This window comes from Empidonax traillii, unplaced genomic scaffold (assembly GCF_003031625.1).
Source record: "Empidonax traillii isolate 1590-97213 ecotype Southwest subspecies unplaced genomic scaffold, ASM303162v1 scaffold632:size372483, whole genome shotgun sequence".
Taxonomy (NCBI): Eukaryota; Metazoa; Chordata; class Aves; order Passeriformes; family Tyrannidae; genus Empidonax; species Empidonax traillii.
In genome coordinates, this window is record NW_020955825.1 from 259605 (window position 1) to 275011 (window position 15407).

General features: G+C 43.7%; 1 protein-coding gene across 1 annotated transcript in view; it reads right to left on the reverse strand.

Moving 5' to 3' along the window:
• Positions 1–11468: 11468 nt before the first annotated feature.
• The window catches only part of SQLE (squalene epoxidase), a 16185-nt gene continuing 12246 nt past the window's right edge, over positions 11469–15407 (reverse strand). Inside the window, exons 9-11 of the mRNA XM_027898979.1 lie at positions 14702–14798; positions 14092–14179; positions 11469–13316 (exon numbers count right to left, since the gene is read on the reverse strand). Of these exons, the coding sequence (XP_027754780.1) occupies positions 13124–13316; positions 14092–14179; positions 14702–14798 (378 nt within the window). The 3' untranslated portion in view covers positions 11469–13123. The remainder of the gene's footprint in view (positions 13317–14091; positions 14180–14701; positions 14799–15407) is intronic.

Below are 15407 nucleotides of genomic sequence, written 5' to 3' on the forward strand. Positions count from 1 at the left end.
TGCTTATCTCCAGGAGCCAGAACAAGGACGAGTCTCAGAAAAGTGCTGCATTACCTTCCTCTGGCCCCTTTTTCCAGCCAAAACAATCTGCTGTCAGAGTGTGATACATACACTTTATCTTCTAGGCTTCTACACTATGGAACATGCAAACATGCTGAGGGATCATTGCCCCAGTCATTAATGACAACATTAAGCATTACTGGCCCCAGTATCAGCCCCTGGAGTGCACCACTCCTAACTGGCCTTCAGGTGGACATTGTGCTGCTGATCAGGCTCCTCTGGTGCCAGCTGTGGAGCCAGCCTGGTTTTGCCTGGTTTTCCCTTAGTAAATCCATGCTGAGCACTCCCAGGCCCCTTCTTGTTCTTGGTATGTTTGGAGATGATTTCCAGGTCTGTTTGCTCCATCACCTCCCTCTGTGGTGAGGCTGGCTGTCCTGCAGCTTTCCCCATCCTCCTTGCTGTTCCTGGAGAGAACAGCAGGCCCTGGGATCACCACCACTGTTCACAGGGCATGGGGAGTGGCCTCAACACTGACTCCTGGCAGCTCTCCCCACATCCAGGGGTGTGTCCCACTGGGTCTCATGGGCTCCTGGATGCCCCCATTGTTTAAATATGTTCCCCCATCTGGTCCTCCTCTGTTGGAGGACTGAGTTCTGGTCTGTGAGCTTCAGCTCTGCTGAGTGTTATTGGTTCACCTATTCCGAAATCAGCCTTTGCAAAAGCTGGACCTGTGCCACTGCAACCTGGCTTGGAGGGCAGGGGAGGATTTCAACTTCTGCATTCTGTACCAGCAGCTACTGTGTCGGAAGCACAGCCCTTCCCTCTCCTTGCCCTGCCCTGCCCAAGCAAGAGCTTTTGTGCCAGCTGAGACACATCACAGGCTTCCTCCCAGCAGGCAGTGCCACCCTGGCCTCCACAGCTCCCTCCAGGTGTGACCAGTGCCCCCGCTCTGGGTGGGTGAACAGCACTGTGGTTCAGGCACTGCTGACAGGAGCCCTGACTGAGGCAAAGCCCGCTGTGCAGACCTGTGTGTCTGTCTATGTGTGGGGCTACAGGAGCCTAGGCCATGTCTCACCAGGAGTTAAGAGTATCAGCCAAGCTGAGACTGGGCACAATTAAAACAGTGGTGGCTGCACTCCTGCATGTACACCAAAGGCAGGGCTGGCTGTGAGTCATGCTGTGAAAATCTGTACAGTAGCCACCCAAGCCCATTGTGCTTCCCTGAAGGGGGGGTATGCTCCAGATCTCCTGTTGATCACAGAATCACGGGATCAATTAGGCTGGAAAACCTCTGAGAACATCAAGTCCAACCTTCAACCAAACACCACCATGTCAGCTAGACCATGGCACCAAGTGCCACATCCATTTTCTTGAACACTTCCAGGGACAGTGACTCTACCACCTCCCTGGGTGGTCCACTCCAATGCTTAATCACCATTTCTGTGAAGGAATTCCTCCTAGTGTCCGACCTGAATCTTCCCTGGAGCATCTTGAGTCTTGGTGCAGCTTGAGCAGGGATGGCCCCCACGCTTACTTCTTGAGATGAGACCCAGTACCTGGCATCGGGTATCTACAGCAAGGTGACATTTCACCTCAGGCCCAAAAGTTATCTTATAGGGTAGCAATATTATCCAGCCATTATTAGAAGTGTAGTAAGTAATAGTGTTCTACCGCTTTTTATTTGCCGTGTGAATCATCATCTAAATCATCCTCAAACCACAAAGTCAGTTATTTCCCTGTGGTGGGTTGACCTTGGCTGGGTGCTGGGTACCCATCAAGCTGCTCTATCACTCCACGCCTCAGCTGGACAGGGGAGAGAAAATAAGATGGAGAATGACTTCTGGGTTGAGATACAGCAGGTTACCGAAGCAAAGGCAAAAGTTGTGTGAACACGAGCAAAGAGAAAAAAACAATTATTTTCTACTTACCATCAGCAAGCAATGTCTGGTCACTTCCTGGGAAGCAAGGCCTCAGCACGTGCCAGTGTTCCCAGCAGTAGCCAAAACACTGGTGTGTTACCAAGACCTTTCTAGCTACCAGTGCAAAGCACAGCACCGTGAGAGATGTGATGGGGAAAATGAACTCTTATCTCAGCCAGACCCAATACGTGCCCAATCACCCTTTGATTATCATTTGATTTCCAAAGTTCACCATTTGTTTATTGTTTGATCATTTAGTTAACCCCATAATATGGTTCCTCTTAATGATTCGCTTGTGAAACCAAATAAGCAAATGGAGCTGTACAGCAGGAGAAAGAGAATATCACGATAAGACTGCAGGAAAAAGAAAAGAGAACAGAGAGGGTGAAATGGGTGAGGTGGGGAGTCAGTATCACCCAGCATTAACAACGTGATGTTTAAACATATTTAACCCACGCAAGCAACACGTACTTCTACTTTAACAGGTAAGAAAGAGAAGGGCAGCAGTGGACGAATACAAACTGGTGTCATGCCATTTTTTCTCTATTTCAATTTAATTTTTCTTTCCCTTTAGAAAGCTCTAAACTTTCCCAAAAGAAATGCAACTGTCCTGTCCCCACCACAGGGGAAACAGTAGAGTTTCCTAAAGCTGGTTAAGTTAAAACACACAGAAGACTCTTAATGAACGAGGACTTTTGTTATTAATGCAATTATTTACGATGAAGCTTGAAATTTTAGGTCCTGTTTAAGAGTTATGCTGGGCCCTTAAAGTGGGCATTCATTGGAGTGTACATTACTGCTGGGGTTCAGCAAGCAGTAAAATCAGTAACAATATTATTAAGGAAAGTGAGGGTTCACAGGCAGACTAGAAAAAACTGGAAAAATAATTCCAATTAGTTTCTGTAATTGAAGTAGCCTGTAAACATCAGTGGGCATCTTTTCTGTGCTCTGGATCATCGCAGTATTCTTCAAAAAAAAAAAGTCAATAATGATTTATGAAGATCTGGCAGAACTAATCTGCTTTGGGATGTATCCACAATGCCAGTTAACTGGCTTCCTCCCTGGAAATTATCGTATCTCTTGCTTTATCCAGGTAAAAATCACCAGTGCAGGGAATTCCTTTCACTCCAAGCAGCCACAAAGCAACCAGTATGTAGAGTGCCACAGAAGTCAAAATGCAGTTTATGTCATTTTTAATTACAGTGCTTAATTTTAAATCATGTGGCTTTCAGACAAAACCAGAAAAACTAATATTTAGAATAATGACAGAGCTGGGATTCCAGCAGAAATCAGTTGGTTATGCCCATGGTTAATGTCTCATGCTTAACTGGTTAACCAAGCCCAGAAAGGCTCTTAGCTGGCTTAAGTTTCACAGGCTCATACTCAGATCTGCCCAGGGGATCTGCCTGCTTTTATTTAGCCTGCACGTTAACTGGGAATTTGAAAGGCCATTCTCGGGGGAGGAAGAATCTTGGGAAAACTTGCGTCTCCACTGTGCTGGCTTTGGCTCGGGTAGAGTTAATTTCAATACAAGAATCTCTATCAACACTCTTCCAGATACAAAAATCAACCTACCCAAAAGGTCCTCGGTGCTGCAATGTCTGCACAGGATTAAAAAGATTGCGATGCCTCGAGCATCTCACTGTCTGAATCACACAGGGCTTTGAAAACTGATGTTACACACTGGCCTAATGCAGATGCAACATCATTTCTGCATGCTCGTGCCTTTTAAACCTTAGAATGCTGTTTTCTCTGTTTTTCCTTTAGCAAATAAGCATCTTGATTTACTTGACCAAATATCAAGATAATAAATAATCAAGATAATCCTTTCTACAGGTTCGTCGGTCCTTAAAAGCAGATTATAAGGATATTTTTAAGCTGTGCAGCTCCCCAGGGTATTGTTCCAGGGCATCAAAAGAGTCTTCTTAGCAGCATTGGGCAGTGATGCAGAAGTTTGAGAGGAGAAATGCCTCCCTGTTACAGGCTTTAATTTATCTGATTATAAAGATTGTACGTGACAAATACAGTAGCTGACAGGTACTGAGTAGGCACTATCTGGAGTAGAACCATGCTAGGTGATGTTGATGTGATCAGACACATGAATAACAAGAGCGCTCTGATTTAACTGCTCCAATTTGGGATTGCAAATAACATTATAGGCGCTACCTGTTCCCAGATGTCATTTGCAGGACAAACTAGTTCTGGACAAGATGAAAAATGCAAACACCAAATACGTTACTGAGAGACAGAGCAGCTCCGTGTGTCCTCTGCAACAACCAGCAAGTGCTCTCTGTGTGCAAGGGAAACCATGGTAAATCAATAAGCAGTTTCCAGCCCCCTGTTATTAGTTACCTGTGGTTACTGAGTTACCGTATGGCCAAACCTGAGTCTCAGCGGTGCCGCTTTACCACTCACCTTTGGCACAGATAAAGGCAACCAGAGTGGAAAACTCAGGTACTGGATCTGATTCCTGCCTGGTGACGGCAGGAGAGATGGAGACCTTGGAGCGAAGTGCTGTATAGGCAGCAAGAACTCGTCAGAAAAGCTTTCTGGCATCAGCCAAAGTACCAGGGAGCGCAAGTGACCCCCACAGCACTGCAGGGCATCCCAAGGCAGCCTGTGGCAAAAGATTCTCTTGCTTCCTGTTGTTTCCACATTGAAAGAGAAAACTCTCTTAGAAAAAGTACTGTAAGGGTAAAGGTTAATAGAACCACTTCCAGCCAGAGAAGGTGATACTAAGGACTCAAGAGAAGGTGGAAGCAGGGACTCTGCAGAAGGTTTCCTGCAGGTGACACTATCTCATCTCAGATCTTGAGTGGTTTATGTGTCTGCAGCAGGATGTGCAACAAAATGGGATCCTCACCACCAAAAAATGCATTTCAATCCACATTTCAAAAAGCAAAGCAAAAATTAGCCAAGGTCAAAACACATTCAACACATTCCCAAAATAGCAACCAAATTTCTTGCTACCAGTGTCCTCTTCTGCAAGAGTTTCCTTCAGCAGTCACAAGATAGTCTTAAGGAATGTGATAAAGGTTTGCAACCTAAAGCCTTAATAGCACAGTTGAAATATATTCTGTGAGAGATGTACTATTTTGAAATATAGGTGAGGGTTATATTTATGCCATACTTCCCACATAAAAAGTATATGAACCAGCTGCTGGTATATGAAGTATATGAACACTGGAGCCCCATGTTGACATTTGCGTCCAGGACCTCAGTATTCACAACTTCATAAAGCTTGTTGGGACCGATTCTGTGACACTGGAATCACCTGGCAAGTATGGATCATGCCAGAACGGTGTTCCAGGGCAGCCTGTTCCACCCAGTGTTGGCAACATTCCCTACTCCACACTAATACCCCTTCCCCCAGATCACACCTGGAGGTGCCTGAGAGAGCACAAATTAGCCTGTGCTGAGACCATTATGGTGACTGAGAGTGACACCAGTGACGGGGGACAGACAGTGGAGATGAAACCTTCATGCCAGCAAGCCACAGGTGGGATCATGGACCCTTATCCATCTGCAAACTTCTCCTTCTTGTCCTGCCCTTAAAGAATCCAGCCTCATAGCCTAGAAGCCCACATAAAATCAAACCCATGCCACTGGTACTGCTGTGACTGTACAGACACCAGTTGGAAGTCGATATTCGCACGTTAAATTCTGTATACTTTTACTAGGCAAGATAAATTTTCAGGACCATATCAGCAAGCACTGATAGCCCTATGTCAGGACTATCAAAAACCACACCTGGGAAGACAGTGTCAGGATGTTGTTGCCTGAATGAAAAATGTGAATCTGCATCTGAAGGAAAACCAGCTGCATCAAAGAAACATGTAAAAGCTGCAGTTGCTTAAGAGTGGCCCACAGGTAAACAAAGAGTTGAGACAAAGAAAATCCAAATGTTCCCATGAAATAATAAATTAGCCACTGTAACAGCATGGGTGGAACCATTTAAAATCATATCTGAATATGCAACACACCCCACTGTTTCTCCAGAATGACTGACTATGCATGTGTCCATTGCCTTAATAAGTATTTCGGTATTTGACCTGCTGTTTGTCATTGGCTGGCTTGGTAACCCATGCTTGAGGACCAGAGCTTAAAACATGGATGTGATACCAGAGGCCCCTTCTTTCACACCCTTTCATTATCTCTATCTTCTGAAAATGATACTGGAAAAGGCCAAACGCTTCACTCCACAGCTTCTCTTGACTTTGCCTGAAGCATTACAGCTCCTGCACTGCCATACACCAGTTCGTGCCAAGGACCATTCAGTGTGGACTTGTTGGTTTTTTCTGCTTTAGCCCATCACTAACAATTTCTAATATCCTGTTAACCTTTTTGACTAACCCTGCGAACCAAGTGGAAGCTTGGAGAGGACCAGTCATGGTGACTCAAGGACACTCACAGTTGGGTTCCACCATCATCCCCAGTACTGGACAGCTGTGTGAGATGTGACCAGGTGGATGATCTGCCGAGCCTGGTGGCAGAGCTAAAGGGAGGAAGCAGAATGGTAAAGAGCACCAAGGAGTCTGAGAAAGAGATAGACTGGTGGAACCATGCTCTGGCCTCCCTGAGAAAGGAGCAGCCACCAGAAAACACCTACGATCTCCTGTATCCTCCCCCCACCAGGCAGAAAGCAGTAGCTCCAAAGAAAGCAGTAAATGGAAGCAAGTCCTTGCTTGGGCAGCAGGTAAAACCCCTCCTTGGCCATCTCACCCTCACAGGTGCCTCTGTACAACAGGTATAAGGCTCTGGATGTGGAAGGCCAGTCAATGACAAGGTGTTGGCAGAGTTGGAAAGGCCTTAACCCCACATCACAACCACCTCCATGAGGAAGAAAAGATGGATTGTGATTGTGGGTGATTCACTTCTAAGGGGAACAAAGGATCAAATATGCTGGATAAATGCTCCTCTAAGGAGCATTCCTCCCTGGGAAACTGCCCTCAGGGACAAGGCAGCAGAACAGAGCTGGCAGATCCTTTAAGGTTGCTTTCCATAGAGTGCAAGAGCTCTTGATCCCCAGGTGTAAGGAATCAGGCAAGGAAGGCAAGAGGCTGGCATGGCTCAGTAGGGACCTGCTATTCAAACTAAATGGCAAGAAGGAAATGAACAGGCAGTGGAAACAAGGACAGGTAACCTGCAAAGAGTACAGGGATGAAGTTCAGTTGTGTAGGGATGGAGTGAGGAAGGCCAAGGCACAGCTGGAACTGAACCTGGCAAGTGACTCAAAGAATAACAAGAAGGACTTCTACAGGTATGCTAACCAGAAAAGGAAGGTCAAAGAAAGTAGCAAAGCCATTAAACTGGTACCAAGGGATGAGGAGAAGGCTGAGGTAATCAACAAATTTTTTTGCCTCATTCTTCAACGTAAACTTCTCTTCCACACCTCTCAAGAGGATGGACAGCAGGATGGGGACTGGGGGAGCAAAGTCCCTCCCACTGTAGGAGGAGATCAGGTTTGTGACCACCTGAAGAACCTGAACATACATAAATCTATGGGATGCAACAAGATGCAACCCAGAGTCCTGAGGAAATTGGATTGTATAGTTGCCAAGGCACTCTCCATGATATTTGAAAAGTCATGGCAGTCAGCTGATGCTCCAGGTGATTGGAAAGAGGGAGACATTCCTCCCATCTTTAAAACGGGTAGAAAGGAGGACGCTGGGAACTATGGAGCTGTTAGCTTCACCTCTGTGCCTGGGAAGAAAATGGAACAGATCCTCCTAGACACTGTGCTAAGGCACATGGAGAACAGGGAAGGGATTCAGGACAGCCAGCACAGCTTCATGAAGGGCAAGTCCTGCCTGGCCAACCTGGTGGCCTTCTATGATGGAGGGACTACATCAGTGGACAAGGAAAGGGCTATGGATGTCATCTGTCTGGACTTTTGTAGAGGCCCCTGACTCAAATCTCCCACAACTTCCTTCTCTCTAAATTGAAGAGATACAAATTTGATGGGTGGACCGCTTCGTAGATAAGGAATTAGTTTGCTGATCACATCCAGTGGGTAGTGGTCAGCAGCTCAATGTCAGGATGGATATCAGTGACAAGTGGTGTCCCTCAGGGATCCATACTGGTACCAGTACCGTTTGATATCTTTATCAATGACAGAGAGACTGGGATTGAGTGCACCCTCAGCAAGTTTGCAGATGACACCAAGCTGGGTGGTGCAGTTGACACCCCTGAGGGACAGGATGCCATCCAGAGGGGCCTGGACAAGTTTGAGGAGTGGGCCCATGGAAATCTCATGAGGTTTAACAAGGCCAAATGCAAAGTCCTGGATGTGGGTTGAGGAAACTCCAAGCATCAGTACTGGCTGGGAAACAACTGGATCAAGAGCAGCCCTGCCAAGAAGGACTTGTGGGTGCTGGTGGGTAAGTCTGGACATGACCCAGTAATGTTCACTCACAGCCCAGAAAGCCAAATGTGTCCTAGGCCACATCAAATATAGTGTGGCCAGAAGGTCAAGGGAAGACAAGAGGATTGCCCCCCTCTACTCTGCTCTGCTCTCCTGAGGCCCCACCTGGAATATTGCATCCAGCTCTGGGGTCCCCAGCACAGGAAGGACATCAGCCTGTTAAAGTGGGTCCAGAGGAGGGCCTTCAAGATTAGAGGGATGAAGAACTTCCTCTGTGAAGTCAGGCTGACAGAGTTGGGGTTGTTCAGCCTGGAGAAGAGAAGGCTCCAGGGAGAACTTATTGTAGCCTTTCAATACTTGAAGGGGGTCCATAAGAAAGAGGGGGACAAATGTTGTAGCAGGGCCTGCCTAAGGAAGAAGTCTTTTTACAATGAGAGTGTTGAAACATTCAGGTCAGGCTGGATGAGGCTCTGAGCAACTTCATTTAGATGAAAGCGGGGTCGAACTAGATGACCTTTAAACATCTTTTCCAAAACAAATTGTTCTATGATCAAGATTATTTTTCCTATTAATGTTATTTTTCTTAAATTAACAATGGATTTCAGTTACTATTTAAAATACCCTGTCAGCTTTTAGTTTTAATACCTTGAATAATTTTATTTCAGCAAACTCTGTCACTCCTCTGTTCACTCTGCACAGCACGGTAGCTTGTGCAGCTCTTTGGAGCTTCACAGGGAACAATTTAGGAAATGCTGACACTATTTTCCATGTAGTAATGTCATGCACAAGCTGGTTTCAGAGAGCAATACGTGGAAGGACCGTGAGTCAACTGTAAATTACTGCCCTACTGGCACAAAATAACCCGTGAGCACCAAGAGGATTACAGCAAATACCAACATGTAGGTTTTGGGGCACATGAGCAGCCTTTGAAGTAGCACGGGTCACAGCTTACACATGGGAAGCCAGTAGAGGCAACACGCTCCACACACCTTTCCTATCTAACCAGTCTGCAGTGCAGCAGCTGAATTCTGTCCAGTTCTGGGCCCCTCAGTTCAAGAAAGACATTGAGGTGCTGGAGCAAGTCCAGCCAAAAGCAACAGATCTGGTGACGGGTCTGGAGAGTAATCCTAGGAGGGGGTGTTCAGCCTGGAGAAGCCTCAAGGGAAACCTTATCACTCTCTATAACTACCTGAAAGGAGGTTGTAGCCAGGTGGGGGGGGTTGACCTCTTCTCCCAGGCAACTAGAGATAGGACAAGAAGAAATGGCCTTAAGCTGCACCAGGGGAGGTTGAGGTTGGACTGAAACAGTGGTTAAGCATTGGCTGCCCAAGGAGGTGTTCAAAAAACAACCAGTCATGGCACTTAGTGCTGTGGTTAATTGACATGGTGGTGTTTGGTCAAAGGTTGGATTCCTGGGGGTCTTTTCCAACCTTGATGATTCTATGGTTCCATGACAGTTTTCTCTTTCCTCCCCACCTCCCTGCAAGTTTTCATACCCCTGCACAATGTGAACACCTACAATACCACACCTACAGTCTTACCACTACATAGCTACTTCTCTTGCTCCTTCTGCTCACTCCCTTAGCTGCAGCTGCACCAATCCTGGAGCAGAGGGATAACCACACACACACAACACACATCTCCTGTGCCCACAACACTTCACTGAGGACACACGACACTATTAAATGTTGCAGTGAAAGAGGACAAGGCTTTAGAAGGGTTAATCGAAGCATCTTGCTCCAGGGGCCCACTGTTCTCCCCCCCCCCCCCTTTCTCTACCTTGCTCAAAAGAGATCTTGTTCTGTACAAATTCTGCAGACCAAAATATTTACAGGTACATTGTACAAAGAGCCCAGAGGTAATAAATCTTAGCCAAAGGAGCCAAGGTAGACATTTGAATGGGTGAAATAGGCCCGAAGCCAAGGGTTTCTTTAAGCCTGGGTGAACAGAACACGAAACAATGGAAAGAACGAAAGGTCATCAGGGTCACCCAATGAAGAGGAGAAAATTTGAGACCCCATGAGGAAGTAAGGCAGGATCTACCACCATAATATTCCTCAAAATAGAGACCTCGCCTCAATCTCCGCCCTAACTCCACCTGTTATGAATATTGTAATCTAATGATGCAATCATATGAATATGTATGTGGTTATGTTGTAATCATTGCCAAACCTATATAAAATACTCATTCTAACCTAACCAGCTCGGAGCCTGTTTTCCCAGCACTAGCTGGCAGGCCGCCCGGCCGTTAAATAAATAAATACCTTGCTGTTTAAAAGGCATAAAATTCTGTCTTTAAACAGTTTTTATCTGCCTTTTTTTGGGCATCAGCAGTGTACAAATCCTTAGAACCAATGTCCTCAGAGTTTGCAGATACAGAGACAAGTGGCATCAAACACACGTGTGTTGTTGCTCCTCTCGGATTCTGAACACCTGTGACACAACTTTCCTGGCACGTTGCTTCACCTTGCTGCATATAGACGTAGAAAATGAAAATTGGGGTTCTTACAGACCTGTGACCATACTGTGGCTTAGCACGAGCTGCTGTTGGATTCCCTTTTTGGCCGTTTTACCTACAGACATTGCCCACTCACTGCCAGCTTTCTTCTTACTCTCAGTTGACTCAAGAGCTGCTTCTTTCACACCTTCTCCTCCTCCCCCCTGCCAACATCCCTCTGCATCCACAAGAAAATCTCTGCGGTCAGGGGCTATGGAACACAGCTGGAAATTCTGCCCTATAACTCTTCTTCAACAGGGTAACACGCTGCTGCAGCCACCAACCAGAGAAGGCGCCCGGCCAACACCGTCCAAGAGTGCCTAAAACCAACTCATCAGTAACTTCAGTTAGAAGCCCACCCTGTGTTTCCCGGTGTCCCAATGATCCCAGTTGGTTTGATACTTCAAAATAAGGCCTTCATCTTGTCCTGAGGACAAGGCACGTAGCCATTTCATGGGTCGTATTTTCAGGTTGATCCTTCTCACACACACGCGCAAGATTTGTCTCTCCCCCAGTAATTTCCAGTAAGTGGTTGTTACCCTGATCATCAAGAGAATTAACCAGGCACCAAAATTCAAGGAAAGAAAAGAAAGAAGTCCTTACACATATATGCAAATTTAAGCACACTCGTATTTCCTGATCAATTAGGATTTAACAAAACTCATTAACCAGAGATACACAACAGAAGTAATCTACATATATCGTAACTTTTTATTTAAGTAAGCTGAGGATGTGTATTTGGCTCAGGACTTTTTATCCTTGACTTTAAAGAGACCGACTGCAAATAATATAAAAAAATAGAAAATGTAAAATTAATCAATATTTTCAAAATTGTCACAAATTTTGAAAACACTTGTATAAATTCTGCAAACTTTGTGTACCCTTAAAGGGGCATCATTTAGTTACCATATATAATGATATTTGAAAATATTAGTACTTTGCCCTAAAGTTTAAACATAGACATATTCATGATGGGTGTAATTTCAAGAGGGTATCAAAAATGATCATGGTTAGAAAAATATACATACTTTTGCTTCTGGAAAAGAACAGGTCATATTCATCAAATAAAATACTAAATAAAGTCTCTCCACAGATTTTTTTCACAGTCCAAGATAAAATGTGTTTATACACAGCTTATGCAATCTGCCATTTTCAAGATAGAGTCACAGTTTCACCAGCATAGAAGAACAAAATCTGTTACTGCTTTCCAGACTGTTGGCTGCACCCACGTGTGATTGTTTAGGCAAGCCAAGAGTGGAGCCATCCCCAAATCAATCATAGAAAAGGCAAAATAAAATGCAGATGCACAAGAACAAAGGAAAGCACACTGATAACGACAACATTGAGAGGAATAGTGACCAACAGGAATAGACATGAACTCTTTAGTAGCATGCAGCAATTCCTACAGGAAAAATAATCCCACCATACTCCAAGTATTAAAAGGACACTTTCATGGTACTTTTCATTAATTTTTACAAGTAATATTAAAGATTACTTTACTGTCTACTAGAAATAGCCTGGACTGAATGTTTCAGTGGATAAAGTTTGTTGCTGTGCTTCAGTTCGTGGCAGTGTTAAACTTCAGTTGCACACACTCCAAGCAAAACAAACTCCCAAGGTTTTAAAAGGAAGTGAGATAGGAAGAAATTTGAAAAAAACATGTGCTTTCAGTACCTGAGTGCACTGCAGTAGCCAACACAGCTATGGTTTGATTATTACTTGTTTAAATGAATTCCAGTGTAAAAAAAGAATTCAGAAGAGCAACATGGCACTGGCAACAGTGACTCAAAGATATGGTGACACATCAAAATCTGACATCCTTTACAGTGTCCTTTTAAGTGCCAAGAGGCTAGTATATTACCTGCAACTGAAACAGAACAGAGGCAAATCCTAACAAAATAACCCAAATCAAGAATGTTACAATACTTCACAGTAATCAAGAAACAGTCTATGGAACTACTGAACAGAAAAAGCATGAAGGATAATAGCAGCATATGGTTTACAGTTTTCACTTCTCAGTTTATTAATATTAGTGGTGCACTCAGCAATGGGTAAAGCAAGGAAAGAAATTCTGTCAAAACTGGCAATTATCTACCACATGTCAACACTTAATTATTGTTTTTGTAAACAGCTAACTCCTTTTTTGAACTTAAATTGCAAAGAAAAGAATATTTACATATAATATATATGTATATAACCACAAAACCAAAATTAAGTTAAATCCTTATCAAGGAAATTGCATTTTGAAGAGAACATAATACAATATTAAATAGTACATGTCCAGAGATTTTGAAGGCATTGTGATTTCCTTGTTTTCATCCTCCGGTCATTTTCTCCTGGATTTTAATAGAATAAATACTTCATTTCAGAGTAAATAAGTGGAAATATTATAGAGCAGCTCCGGTAGAGAACAGCTCCACTACTGAAAACTGCTCGAGGTGTGGTGATCCAGGACTCTGACTTAAAGCAAAAATAAACAGCATATAAAGCCACAGCAAAGAAGTGGCCGATCAGTACCATTGGTTTAGGAGATAACCTGCATTAAAAAAACAAAAAACACAAGATATATAAAGAACAGGTAAATAAACAGAGTCAGAAAGCACTGACAAATTTTCATTTTACAACTAGAGATCTGCACTCAAGATTACACTGATTACACTCCCCCTTCTGATTTTGGCAGCTCTGCTCCTGCCATCTCAACTAAAAATTACAAATTTGGTTCTCTTGCAGCTGCTCCACCCTCCACGGTCCCTTCTACAGCACAGCCAACACAGCCTGCTGCTTTCTCTTTTCCAGTACTCTGTGTCTGCCTTTATCATCCCCCAGAAGAATATTCTCTACAGGCTCTCCAGTTTCAGCTCTCATTCCAGAAGGAGAAACATAAAAGCACACATTCTCACATGTTCAGAGTAGTATGATTTACTGCGCATTCATTAGTTTCTGAGGGGTCATTCAAACACCTTCACACGTAGAGATTTCCCTGTTCCTTACAACCTTTTATGAGAGGCCTCACCCTTCACTACTCTCAACTCATCAAGTAGGGAATGTCTCCAGCAGCTGCTCTGTTGGTCTGGACCCCTCCACCTCATTCAAACTCCTGTGCCACCTACACTAACTTCTCTTCAGCTTCTGGTGGCCTTCCTTACACAGAAAGAAAGGAAAAAAAAAGTTTCTAATAAGAGTCCAACCTTTAGTGTAATCTTAACAACACAGGCTGGTGTGGGTCATTCTCCCTGTGCAGATCACATCTCACAGGGGCTCTCACTGCTCAGCCCCCTTCACATTAACTATTGACAGCACAGTGAACTTACACAGAGAGCAATCCAACAGGACCCGAGACACATTCTCCTCCAAGTCTGAAGTAATGGAAACAGGCTTTCTTTAGTTGATGCAAGGAATCTACAAAATTAATTAAAATGACTAAAAAAATATATTCAACACATACAAAAAATTTTCTGCCCACGCAACAATGACATTAAATCCAGGACTTTGGTAGCTGTTGTTCTCTTCAATTCAGCTGGATTTTGAGCTGGTTTTATTTAAGGAAAGGATATCCTTACAGAATATCTAAATATTTTTGCATTAACTGACACAAGAACAAGAGCTTCCTACTTTTTGTTTGTGGGGTTTTTCTTTGGTTTGGTTTTGTTGGTTTTTTTTAATACTAACTTCAGACTTGCCTTCACATTGCTAAAACTCAGTCTACATCACAATAGAACTAAACAACTAGGCAGAGAACAAGAGCTAACTTATTAAAATCCTGTGAATAATATATTTTTAATATATATCAATATACATACATATTTATATATTCATATACACACACAAACATATGGATGCATGGTCAAACACATCCCTTCCCCAGGCATATTTATTTACCAAGTTGTAATTAGTCAAAGGTTATCATTAAAATATATTTACCATCTCTGGCAGCAAAGAGTTCATAAAGTGCCTGGGCAAGAACATTCACTACAAAAGAATGAGATTTTTTTCTTGACCAGTAAAATGTTCTTTTTGCCTGAAAAATGAAAAAACAAAAATAAAGTCAGTAAAACGAAAGAGCATTCAAGAGATTTCCAAAGCAGTGGCAAAAGTCATGCTCATGGGAATGCAGAGTGGATTTAGTGATGTGCTAGATCAGTTCAAAGTGAAGTCAAAAAGGAATTTTGGAAACTTGCTGAACCAGTTATCTAGGCTCCTCTTACACAAAATATAGGGGGGGAAAAAAAAGGTAGTTCCAGAACATGCATCCTATAGTAGGTGGCTGGGGTAGGTTGGAACTTGAAGGGTAACACTCACCTAGTTCTCTCAGTTGACTGGTAATAAGTAGGAAATAACTGGAAGTCTGAGGTGACTAGCTGAGATATAAGTATCTGCATTTGGTCAGGTAAGTCCCGAACTGTCCTGACATTCAGGGTTCCTCTAAGCGCTTCTCAATTTTCAAATACACTTTTGAATCACCTGTTTGTATTCTATAATTATCCTATCTGTAATTTAGCCAAGAAAATATGCCTAACCTGATCAAAAGCAGTAAACAAATAAATAAGAGCTCTTAGTATCTACTCATGGGAATTGTGGGTCTAAGTCTCTCTGAAAAAAACACTGATGGTGCTGATCCTGGAAAAGA